We start from the raw sequence: 12,858 nt of genomic DNA, 5'->3' as shown, positions 1-12,858 counted from the left end.
AAATATTTTCAGTCAGTTGCATATTATGTTTAGAGCTGCAATGATTAAATGACTAGTTGGTGACCGTACAATTAATTGACAGCTATTTTGAAATTGGTTTAAGTAATTTTTAAAGAGAAAAGTTACAAATTCGTTGACTCCAGGTTCTCTATGACAACACAATAAACTGCATACCTTTGTGTTGTGCTCAGGAGATTTGTCATTTTGGGCTTTTGATCTACATTTTCGTAATTTTCTGTCTTTTTGTACGCTAAACAACTGACTTAAGTATTTGACAGTGAAAGTAAAAGTGAGTTGCAGCTTTAATTGTGGTTTATGCATTGACTTGCATTGGCCAGATTCCATAAATGGTATGTTTTTTAATGTGCATATTTATTAACATATTTTTAGATGTATTTTCCCTTATTTTTTTGTATTTTAAGTTGATAAATCCCCAAACAAGCGGTGTTCGTTGGGTTCATGCATTTATCGACGTGCTCTGTTTGTGATATGAAAATAAGAAACATTTGGCTGCACTCTGATTGGCCCAAGGCGCCGTCAGTCACACAAAAGCTGGCTCTGATTGGTCAGCGTCACGTTTTTTTGTGGGAGCTGAATTTGACAGGAGGAAGTAGCGACGCAAGAAGCGAGAGGCTCATTTCGGGGGGTTTACGTGACATAAAATAACACCTGTGATGTGATGCCGTCGAAATTCAAGACGAGGAAGGATATGCCTTAATGTATTTCATACGTGAGTACGCCAAATGTCACTGAATGTGTTTTTTCCTCATTGATGTCGGCTGTGTTGCTGTAGCCTGCTAGCTTGCTTCGCGTTGCTTGTTGCCATACAGCGCGTTAGCTCACAGAAAACACAACATTTTCAGTCTGGAGCGACTAATTTTTGAGGATTTAGCTTACCTAGACTTTGTGTTTTTGATTTGCACTCAACGTGAGAGCAAAGCAGCGAAGACTGAGCCGCTCCAAATCAAGGGAACTGTTTGTTAGCAAACAGAAATGTGAGCGTTAGCGGCAGTTGGTAACCCAACGCCAGCTAGCTGCTCCTAAAAACAAGCTAAATAACAAAAACACTGAGTTTCATTTAACAAAACACACTGCTAACTGTTGTATTGTCTGATAATGCAGCTGCCAGCACTGCTCCTGGATTCTTATTAGGGTGATCCATGATTGCACTGCTGTATTTGAATTTGCAGTTCAATCTATGAATCAAAATTAGGGCTGTAATTAATGATTATTGATTTGTCATTGTGATAAGTGATTGATTAAGCACCGGTAAAATATCAGAGAATAATGAACATAATTTAGTTTATGTGCTGTTTGCTTCTTTACCACATCAGAAATCCAAAGTGCAAAAAATCTTGAAAATACTACAGAGAATTGCTGGATGATATTGATTAATTTTACTTGAATGTACACAAAAAGTGCATGATCTCACACACATGGAGCCCAATAAAATCAACACTAAAAAGTTGTACTGAAACAAACTGCTCACAAGGCAGAGGCATCTAAAGTGGACATTAGCTTGTTTTTAATTCGATATTTATGGTTGACTGAATAATTTATTATCAGGAACAGACATCATTAAGAAGCACACAGAGTTTGATAAGTAGAACAAAATGTGAGTGTTAAATGGGCAGTAAAGAAAAAACTAGGGCATCACAATATTTTATTTTTCTGTGATTTATTTAAATTTTCACCAGATGAGTTGCTGATTAGAAAGACAATTCAAAATAACTTTTAGAAATAAGCTAAAAATGTTTTTTTTTTGTTTTTTTTACTGTGCAGGCTTTTTTTTGGAGTGCAAACCATTTGAAATCTTTCCTTCACCTCTTAAACTATAAATCCAAAATTGAGCTGCAATGATTATCTAATTGGGTGTGAGCTAAACTACACCAATTATAACTCATTTGTTCATTAAGTAATTAGTTAGTTTTTATTTAAAAAAACAAAAACGATAAACAATGACTAAATCTTCTCATTCCAGCATCTTAAATGTGAATATCTTCAGTTTTCTTTCTTCCTCTGTGACAGTAAACTGAATATCGTTGGGTTGTGGACAAAGCAAGACATTTGAGGAAACACTGCAAAACATTTTTCACCATTTTCTGTCATTTTATGGAGCAAATAAGCAATCAAGAAAAGGAAGTTTTCTGCTTTAGATGGCTTCAGATCTGGCTTTGCACTCATTAAGCAAATTGGTTGTGTTTGGACTCCAGTTTTTGGTTTAACTCGTCCATTCCGTACCCGAAACATTTGATTTCAGCTGACACACATTTGATTTTGCAGCCAAATCTTCTTTTTCAGCATTTCCCTCCTGTTCCTCACATGCATCCTGATATTTCACGAACAATCAGGCTGAAAATGCCTTATGTATCTTCAACAACTTTTTTGATAGTCTGTTCAGTAAACATGTAACTGTTTAAAATGATCCTGTCTTACTGGTTGGACTAAATATATTCTTTCTGCACATGTTTGCCCCACGTTCCACTCCCACTCAGTGATCAGTAAACTCTGTGAGAACAACTCTCACCCACCAGTCTTTGCTTCGGACTTTGATCCACTGGTTTGGCAGAGAAAGGAGCTCCGAGTTTACCTTTTCTTGCGAGCTGGGAAAATGTCTTTGTGCTCTTTTGTGTAAAAATGTGCTGCTGAGATTGATGCTTAATTAGAAAGAACAGCAGGAATGCAATATGTGTTCCCAGGACACGATGTGGGAGCATCTTTTCTTCCCTTGAATGAATTAAATTTCTAAATAAAGTTCAAGAATCATCCCTTGTTTTGTTATATTTCTAGTTAGATGCTTTACAGTGGGCAGAAGCCTTTAGCATAGGTCAGGGAGTTATTTTTGGATGAAGTGCTTTAGAGAACTTTATTAGCCCCAGTGTAAACAGCTGGAATCTCTACTGAGAATCATTTAAATCTGGAGTGATTGTCCCTGTAAGTGTGAATAACACTGCTTGAAGGGTGCATTTGTTTCCCTTGCAGCTGAGGCCAGCATCAGTCGGTCGACCTCTCGCCCATACGTCATCCAGATGAGGAATGCTGGGAGCATGCAGCCCGTGTACAGGCGAGATGCTGGAGTCTGGCACCAAACGCGAAGCCTCCTCTACAAGAATTTGCTCATCAAGTGGAGGACCAAGCAACAGAGCCTTCAGGTGCTTAGTTCTCAGCAGACGGACATGAATGTGTTCAACGTGAAGCCCCGCTGCCTTCATGCTGCTCAGCTTATCCAGCAGCTGAGTAAATGGTTACCTGGAAGTATGGCTTAATAATGTACATTACATGAGTGAAGACAGAACTAGACTTGGAGAGAGCCTAATGAAGGTCGTTTATGAATAATAGATAAGGAGTTTAATTTATTCACAAGTTAAAACCTATGTGCACTGTGTTTGTTACTGACTTACATTGATATAGCCTCTTTTCCTGAAGTTAGAAAGTCGTTTACTTCTGAAAACCAAATAAGTGCCTGTCTAAAAATGTCTGCAGGTTTGTTTTTTTTCCCATGATGCAGCGTGACCTTGCCTTCACACACCTTTCCCCCAAGGCTGCCGCTCTGTTATGCTGAGAAATCTCCCTGCAGTCATTCCAGGGAAGCCTCACTTCTAGCCAACAGACCTTTTAATGCGTTCATGTTGTCACACATTTGTGCTGCGACTTGGTGAACCTGTGGCTGCAAAAGAAACCACAAACTTCTGCTGTTGGTAAAACAAGAAATACGAATGAGTTATCCACAAGATAAATGTTAATTCTAGGATTGAATAGGTGACATGGCCTGCCTCTTTCTCCTTCCTATTTCCCCTTTGTTACGCCATGCATTTTTTATTTGGCTCTAAGTTGCGCTGATGCATTTTTAATGCGCCTGTGTATCAACTTTTCTTCGGCACTCTGCAGCTTCTGCAACGGTGGTCAGGGAAGTTCAGAGCTGTCATAAGCATCACTGCGTATTATTGTTAGATTCAGAAGCAAACTTTTATTGTTAATTGTTAAACCCTGGATGGCCGTTCATTTGTCCCAAGAATCGACAGGAATCTTGAGCTTCGTTCGAGGGCACAGAATGTTCAAGTTTTGATGTTCACACAGGTTTTCCCATGTGAACCAAATCGTAAACATCGTGTTTGAGAGTACTTGATCAAGTCTTTACCGGTGCAACCGCCAGAAGCATCAAATCGCTCTGAGTTTAGTCTGTAGCTCAAGGTCAAGCTGTAGCATGCTGTCTGTCAGGGAGGGAAAAAAGGGCCTCAGTCACATTCACTGCTGAATTCACACTCATCAGCAGAAAATATCGACATGTCTTTGCACTGTTGTGGTCGCAGTTTGCCAGAATTCCCACAGGCATGGCCGTGAGCTTTTGATGCTAACTGGTCTGACTCACCGGATTTAGACTAAGTAAATGCATTTAATTTCTGCTGCAAAATACCCTTCGCCATCAAAAAAAAAAACAATAAGCTTCAAGGAGCCACCTGCACGATGAAAATGCCAACTAAAAAGGCATGTGTGCTTGGTTTTATATACAGATTAGCTGTTGCCACTAAAACAACTCCTCTTGGCACTATTTTGCAGGGCCGTTGCTGCATCCTGGGCTTAGTGTTGCCCAAAGTGATCGAGATTAGTTTGAAGCAATACAAACTAATCAGACTGTGTTTTGTCCCTCTATAGCAGATTGATTATGAGGTGTAGCCAGACCATTCTTCAGCACTGTGGAGATAAGTGGGGCTATCCAAGACGAGCAATCACTAAAATTAGACTAAACGGAGCTCCTCTTGGATTTAGATTAATGTGCAGTTTCTACTGCATGTCTTTCTGTACAGGAATTGATCCTACCTCTGCTACTGTTGGGTCTCCTGATACTCATCAGCACCTTGAATCCCCACGTTTACTATGGAGGCATCAACACGACGGAGCTGGAGCCCGACAACCCCTTCTTCAAGGGCCTGGGCTACACACCGATTACTAACGTCACCAACCACATCATGGAGGAGGTGGCTCAGGAGATGCGTAAGTCTGGAATCCATCTCGTGGTTTAAACTGAGTCAGGGTTAGATGCAGGGAAACTAGTTAATGGAAGATGAGACAGGCTTTGAACCTCTACCCTTCTTGTGTTTCCAGACATGCAGGATCGCCTGGAGATGTTTGCCAGCGAGGAGGATCTGGAGAACGCCAGTCTGTACGAGCCGTCCAGCTACGTTGGTGTGGTGTTCATGGACAGCTCGGCCACGTCTTACAGGCTGCGCTTCCCGTACAACCAGCTGCCTCTACCCAGCGATTACACAGAATCTATCGGTACAGTCTGATGTGATGTTTGGTTCATCTTGTGTTTTTTTTTTTTTTTTTTTTCTGGGTTCTGTCGTCTCTCTCTCCCTGTGGAGACGCCGAGCAGCCACCCTGCACATTTTTCATGTTTTATAGATTAATTTTAAAATAGACGTAGCTTAGTTTCTGTCAACATTGTGCCCGCCCAGTTTTGTACCCCGTAAGGACAAAGCAGAACATTTTCCAGGTGTATTAGAAGTGGCATGCGTATTTAAATAAGCCTTTGCAACATTTTTAGGAGTGTGCGAGTTAAAATTTGAGGCATTTTACATGCGACTGTTTTCTCTCTGTGGTTGTTGTGTCCATCACATCCTTTAGCTGTCGTCAGAAACGCGGTGTTTAATTGACTCGAGTAGAAATAGAGTAACACCAACACAAGCCAGATTATCACCTTCCCGAGCTGAAATGTAAAGTGTTTGTCAGCTGCATCCGGCACTGACTTTGCTGTGATTGTTCTCCTGCAGCCAACTGCTTTACGAGCTCGGTGAACTGCAGGGCGGCTAACTACTGGTACTCCGGTTTCATCCGCCTCCAGTCGCTGATCGACGCAGCCATCATCCAGGTGAGACCGAGCACTGTCCTCCACAAATAATCCACTTTACCGTCAAGAAGAAGCAGGCATGTGACGTCTTGTGCAGTGAAGAAAATATCTTTGACGCTTATTGAAGTTTGTGATGCTCATTTGAAGCATAATATCTGAATTTTCAATATACAGATGTGCATTTGAATATGCAGATGATATTAGTTGGTACGCATTTTGTATAAAGTTTTCAAAAGAATAAAGATTTTTGAAGCCTCCAAAGAACAATGATGATCTGTTAGCTTCACGGAGCAACATGTGCAGCATTGTTTTTGCACTGGATAAATGATTTAAGTCATTTGTAAAGGAAAAATTCCAAACATTTGTTCATTTAAGCATCTGCTGTTTTATTTACATGTTTTTATTGTTGCATTCTAAAATACTGGTCTATTTCCAAGACAAAATAAGCACAATCTGAAGACATTTTCTTCACTAAATGATGAATAAATAAAGAATGAGAAACAAACTGCTGATAAAAGCAGTCATTACTTGCTGTTGGAATTATAAGAATTAAAAAAAAAAGCTTCTCCAATAAATGGTTATTGGTTTGAGAAATTTCAAGGTGAATAACTCCAGCTTTTTAAATGTGAATATTTGCTGGTTTTGTTCCTCTTCTATGACAGTAAACTGAATTACTTTGGGTTGGAGACAAAATAAGACAGCTTAGGATGTTATCTTGGACATTGTGAAACATTGATTGACACTTTTCTCCATTTTCCGACATTTTAAATCCCAAACAACTGACCGATTTGGTCCGTTTGCTGCGTGCAGATGCAGACAAAGCGTTCGGTGTGGAGCGAGATGGACCTGAAGGTGGTGATGATGGGTCAGCCGGGCTCTGTGGAGGTGCAGAAGTTCCCCCACGCCCTCATCTCCATCTACCTGGTCCTGGCTTTCACGCCCTTCGTCACCTTCCTCATCGTCAACGTGGCGGCTGAGAAGGAGCATCGCCTCAAGGACACCATGACCATGATGGGGCTTTACGACACAGCGTTCTGGTGAGGAAAACAGGGGCATTTACTGAAGTATCTGTGTTCATGTGAGCTTGTTTTTGTGCTGATGTTCCTATGCTGTCCTGCAGGTTATCGTGGGGGCTCCTGTACGCTGCTCTGGTGACCACCATGTCCATCCTGATGGCCGTCATCGCCACGTTCACGGCGCTTTTCCCGAACAGCGACTTCTTTGTCATCTTCTTCCTCATCTTCCTCTACGGAATATCATCTGTGAGTAGAGAGAAATTAAACCCCTTTATTTGAGCTGCAATATTAAGTTCTGTGCCTCTGTGGAACCAGAGCAGCCATGGCTAGAAAGAGAGAGAACTCAGAAGTGGCTTTTATGCAGTATGATAGATATGCCATAAATCACAGAAAATGTAATGATTAAATGTGTTTTAAAAATGGTAAAAACGTGGAGTCAGCGCGACCAAAACTGTTGCATTTGCGACCTTTTTTTGGGAGTGTAGGAGTTAAAATTTGAACTGGTCGCATTGTTTGAAAATAGCACTTTTATGACTTTGGTGTAGTGCTGTATTTACGCTTAACAATACATAAAAATGTTTAAAATGCTTTAAAGTGCACCTTCATACGCTGTTTTTTTCTGCTCATAGTAAGACCACATGTCGAAACAAGAAAAGCACTCAGAGTGGGTGAAACCTTTAAAAAAAAAAACCTTTAAAAAAATTGTGGCAGAAATCACAGCACCATAGAATGTGACTATTTAAAACGAATGTATTCACAAACAAAATGACCTTGCGCTGAGCACATGTTATGTATGGACACCAAATCACTTTGACCTAAATATGCAGCGGGTGGTGGGAATTGATGGGACTCAGAAGCACCCCCGCAATTTAATCAGTTGTTCCTGGTATCATTTCCAACATACAAGTCTTCAGCTGTCGATTTGTAGTAGGATCACAATCATGTGATCGTCAGCAGGCAGCTGATGTAGTGTTCACTTGTTGTCATGGTTACAGTGATGTTGTGCTGCTATCTTGCAATGATACAGAAATCTTTAACACATCCTGCAGTTAAACCAAAAATCATTTGTCATGTGACTGTTGCTCACAGTTGAGTCACTAATAGATCTGCTGCTGCACCACCAAGAACAGAATTTTTGTCTTATTGAGCAGACCCCCCCCCGTATTTTTGGTCATTTTTAAATAAAACATTTTGCTGAATCATCATGATTTTTAACTTGGATTTTGTTACGATTCCTGACGACAGACAAGTGTTTTAAGAGCTGTCACAAAATTAGAAATTTTGTGTTCAAACTGTTTCCGGCTCTGATTTTTGTTGTTTTGTTTTAAAACCTTTTAAACATTTCTGCAGGTTTTTACAGGATTAACAAACCTCTTCAGCCAGTTTACATTTGTCATTTCATTTGTCCCTAACTCTGTCCAGCCATGTACCGTAGACAGTTTGGGTTGTGTGCACAAGATGTTACAACTTGGCTCTGATGCTGCAACAAAAACAGGGAGACAACACTGGGTGGCGACAAAAAAAAAAGGTGTTATTGAAGTACAAACCCAGTCAACAAAGGTGCACTGAAGACCTCCAACCAAACCAGAACCAAGCTGCTGGAGATCCAGAAGGAAGCAGCTAATGTCAGAGAGAGACCGATGCTAGAAAGGAGGGAGGCTTTATTCAGTTTGAGCCACTGGATCCCAGGTGTGGCTCAATCAGCTGAAAACCCTCAGCTCCTGAACAGACACACCTGGTGTTCAGGTGGAGGGTCGTCACAAAGATCTGAGACAAACATTTGAATTTGGTCACAACAGTGAAAAATAATGGCGAATTTTTGCAGAACAATGTACCTGTAACTTTGGATAATTCACATTTGGAACAGTTTTCTTTGAGAGTTAGATCTAATCCCTAAAATAACTGGCGATAGATCAATATAGACCAGGAAATCAACCCTGTCTCCACATGACTTGAGAATACATCAGGTCCAGTGATTGCAAAGTAAAGTTGCAAATTACCAAGAAAATATTTTTAAAAATTGCTAGGCAGCTAAAAAAGTGATTTCTCCTCACTTTTCAGAGTAATAAAATCCACATATTTCCCTCCATACAATCTCTAAACTATGAATTTTTGTGCTGAAATTGTCAGAGCTCCACAGAACAACACGGTGGGAGTCCAGAAACTCGTGATTTCTTCCTCTGGTCTCTGACAGTCTCCTTTCATTCCTGTCCCACAGATCTTTTTCTCCTTCATGCTGACGCCGTTATTCAAGAAGCCCAAGTTTGCCAGCACAGTGGGCTCCATGCTGACGGTGGTGTTTGGCTGCCTGTCCCTGTTCACTGTGCTGATGAAGGACTTCCCACAGCCGCTGGTCTGGCTCCTCTGCCTGCTCTCCCCCAGCGCCTTCTCCATCGGGATTGCACAGGTTAAAAACACTCAGTTAACCACTCTTCATGTGTCATGTTGAAGTATGAACGTAGTTAGTACTCCTGTAGTTTGTTGCATAACACCCCCCACCACCACCACCACTGTGACTGTGGCACTTTGCTTTAATCAAGCTCCAAATCTATTTGACTTCCTGCTAACGTTGCTTTTTCTTTTTTTCTTTAGTTTCTACTCTATATAGTTATAAAAATGTAACATACTGTTGCTAAAAACCCTCTAAATTGAAGCATACTTTCTTGTGACCTCTAACTTTTTAACAACTGCTTCTTTTTATGGAATTTTCACATATTTGTCAATTAGAAAAATCTAATGGAAGACTGTATGGCCAAAATTCATGCTTGAGGCTTAATTTAGAAGATAAAATGTGAAAATATGTTTGTGCTGCAAAAACGTGGCCTGAATTACACCAGCTGGAACATGACTCAAAAAAAACTTTATCTTTAATCATGTTTGAATAACTGAGGTCAGAACTAAGCAAATCATGATGCATCTTCAACATCCTGTCAACCTCACTTGTGTGAAATTTGAGACCTCTGGAGACTCTAAAATCTTCTGAAATTGTTCTCTAAATTGTGAAGAAGCGCACCGATTAAACATTTCTAGCTTTATGTGCAATGCTAAGTCGCTTTGAAGTAGCTTACAGAAGCTGCCGGTGTCTGTTAAGCAGCTAAACGTAGAACAGTGAGAGTCAGAGGTCCTGATCATTGCTGCATCTGTTGTAGGTGGTTTACCTGGAGGCACAAGGGGACGGAGCTGTGTTTTCATCTTTGACCAACGGCCCTCATCCTCTATACGTGCCCCTGCTAATGCTGGTTCTTGACTGCGTCCTTTACCTTCTGTTGGCTATCTACCTGGACCAGGTGCTGCCTGGTAGGTACAAAAACACTTTACTCGGGATGTCCTGATCTTGATTACCTCAAACCAGATGTGAGATCGGATCAGGGCATCCCTAATTTTAACCTGTTGTTTTATTGGAATGTGCGGTGCTTATCTGTAAATCTGACGCCGTCTGATGTGCAGGCGAGTTTGGAATGAGGCGGTCCTTGGTGTACTTCCTGAAGCCGTCCTATTGGTCCAAGCGCAGGAAGCGCTACGTCGAAGTGAGCTCGGTGTACGACGCGGAGGTGAACGGCGCTCCCGGTGCGGACGAGTCAGTCGAGCCGGTTTCGCCCGAGTTCAGAGGGAAAGAAGCCATCCGGTAAAAGTCTAGGCTTGCACGTGAATGTCTGTTGGGTTGAAAGTTCTGGGAGCTACAGTCTGCTTCTTGTACATGTAGGTTGTTAAATTTCTGCTTTTGTATGTTTGATTCTATATTTGACTTGATATTCAGCGTACCACACAAAATATCTAAAGGAAAACAGAATGCAGCTTGTGAGTTTCCTGCAGAAATCAGCATCAGGCTCAGATAGATGTGCAGCCTGTTCTTGGTTTGGAGCCAGACGGTGCCGCTGGCTGAGAAGAGCCTGTGGGAACAGCCGGTAACATGAGACCTGCTCTTCACTCTGACACTCTCTCTGTTTACACTTCTCTGCTTTCTGTTTTTTTTCCCCTTTCCGTCTCCATCCCTCACTTGTTCCGTCTCTGACAGCATCAATAACATCCGGAAAGTGTACAAAGAGAAGGACGGCATTGTGGAGGCTCTGAGAGGTGAGTCCCCGAGGTTTATCTCAGGTCAAAGGCCTTTAGAGCCCAGTTTTAGTTTTTTACAATTTTGTGACATCTTAATTTAAAGTAATTTAAATAGTTTTGAAAAAATCTGCGGAAAGCATTAAGTATTACACGAATAAGTCTGATATGAGAATAAATATGATTGGTTATTACCCATACTGGCAAAGCATTTATACAGAGGCCTTATGATGATGGCCAAAAGACACTTTCACTTTAAGATTAGCTGTGGAAAAAGCCCTTTTCTCGCAATGTAAAAAAAATTTACAAAGCAGAAAGTGTCCCATGTTGAGCCTAATTTCTCTTATCACATCACATTTTAGTGCAACATGAACACTTTGGAAATAAAGGCTGAAATAATTTAATATTCTGACCACAGTGTGCCTCCTCCTTTCATTTCATTTCATTTCATTTATTTAAGACCACATTGATGGACAGTTCTCATTTTTAGTCATGCTGAGGTGCAAAAATACAAGTTTTCAGTCCAAAGAATACATGGCTATAGCACATAAAAATTATATTTAACAGGCCGAAAAACGTGCAGGAATTGACAATGACAGACAAATGAAAGAGTAAGAACAGTTTAAACAAGAAAAGCCTCAGAGAGACCATCAGACAGACAAACGTACTCCAATCATCGCATAACTCAGCCGTTCCTTGGAGTAAAAATGTATCAGAGCAGCAAGTAAGCCTTAGAATTAAAAGAAGAGAGTCTAATTTAAAGTTTTGTCACTCATTTTCCTGACATCATCTTCCTGTTTCTGTACCTCCCTTTCTTAGGTTTGACATTCGACATCTACGAGGGTCAGATCACAGCTCTGCTCGGACACAGCGGCGCTGGAAAGTCCACCCTCATGAACATCCTGTGCGGCATCTGCCCCCCCACCAACGGGACGGCCACCATCTACGGCTCCCCCGTGGCGGAGATAGCGGACGGGTCAGAGATGAAGCAGCTGGTGGGAATCTGCCCTCAGTTCAACATCATCTTTGATGTGCTGACCGTAGAGGAGCACCTGAGGATATTCGCTGCCATCAAAGGGATCCCACCTGCAGACATTGATGCTGAGGTAGAGTGAGGCTTAAAATATCGGTCCGCGTGTTCAGAATTTGTAACTCAATTTAGACAAAGTTAAGTCTTTAATTGTCCCTAAAAATGATGCAGCACATCTTTCAAAGGGGAAAGGCAAAGATGCTAAAACACAGCTGACAAGATTTATGCTTCGTTTCCTTGCAGTTTAAAGTTGTTGCACAGATTGCCAAAGAGGTTATATGACATTAAGAGAGGATGTTCTTTTTTGTAGTTTTCATCTTACATTAGTGTCTTCAGCAAGCTAGGATTTGGTAGCACCAGTTTACACCAATACATTTTTACAAATTCATGCGTTTTGAAATGACTCTTTCTTTAGAGTGAGACAAACCAAGGAATGACACCAGCCTGAATTTATGTCCAGTCAGACTAAAACACAACCTCAGAGTTTTCAAACTCAGTCAGCATCAGTTCCAAAATTTTGTATTTTAGGGGCTCTAAAACGCTGGAGTAGTGTGGACGCTAGACATAAATGTGGCAGAAGTTCTGCATTTATTAGTTTGAATGTCGCCTTTAGTTTGTTGCAGTCTGATGCTTAAACTGTAAACAAGGACATGTGCAACTTCAGATAGTATATAGTGGAAATTAAGGAAAATTTCTGTAATTTCTCCTTTTTGTTTATCTTTTTGACTTCAGTTTCAGTGGTAACTAACATCTTAGGATATGTTGCCTGCTAATTATGACATTAAGGAAAAGACGGTGCTCTATATACAGCATTACAATTAAACAACATTTAGCATGAGTTAGACTGTTGTTGGCCATTTGATGAAGTAAAAACATGTTTTACACGAGGCTTTTCCCATGGAATGTCTTTG

At 40.9% G+C, this 12,858-nt stretch overlaps 1 protein-coding gene across 1 annotated transcript in view; it reads left to right on the top strand.

Annotated features, from left to right (window-relative positions):
- The first annotated feature begins 78 nt into the window (after positions 1–78).
- The window catches only part of abca5 (ATP-binding cassette, sub-family A (ABC1), member 5), a 33,883-nt gene continuing 21,103 nt past the window's right edge, over positions 79–12,858 (top strand). Inside the window, exons 1-12 of the mRNA XM_022207065.2 lie at positions 79–730; positions 2,983–3,152; positions 4,806–4,992; positions 5,104–5,277; positions 5,772–5,869; positions 6,659–6,885; positions 6,969–7,110; positions 9,083–9,271; positions 10,014–10,161; positions 10,312–10,489; positions 10,880–10,938; positions 11,737–12,023. Of these exons, the coding sequence (XP_022062757.1) occupies positions 718–730; positions 2,983–3,152; positions 4,806–4,992; positions 5,104–5,277; positions 5,772–5,869; positions 6,659–6,885; positions 6,969–7,110; positions 9,083–9,271; positions 10,014–10,161; positions 10,312–10,489; positions 10,880–10,938; positions 11,737–12,023 (1,872 nt within the window). The 5' untranslated portion in view covers positions 79–717. The remainder of the gene's footprint in view (positions 731–2,982; positions 3,153–4,805; positions 4,993–5,103; positions 5,278–5,771; positions 5,870–6,658; positions 6,886–6,968; positions 7,111–9,082; positions 9,272–10,013; positions 10,162–10,311; positions 10,490–10,879; positions 10,939–11,736; positions 12,024–12,858) is intronic.

The sequence above is a fragment of the Acanthochromis polyacanthus genome, chromosome 19 (genome assembly GCF_021347895.1).
Source record: "Acanthochromis polyacanthus isolate Apoly-LR-REF ecotype Palm Island chromosome 19, KAUST_Apoly_ChrSc, whole genome shotgun sequence".
Taxonomy (NCBI): Eukaryota; Metazoa; Chordata; class Actinopteri; family Pomacentridae; genus Acanthochromis; species Acanthochromis polyacanthus.
This window is presented reverse-complemented; position numbering and strand designations above follow the sequence as displayed.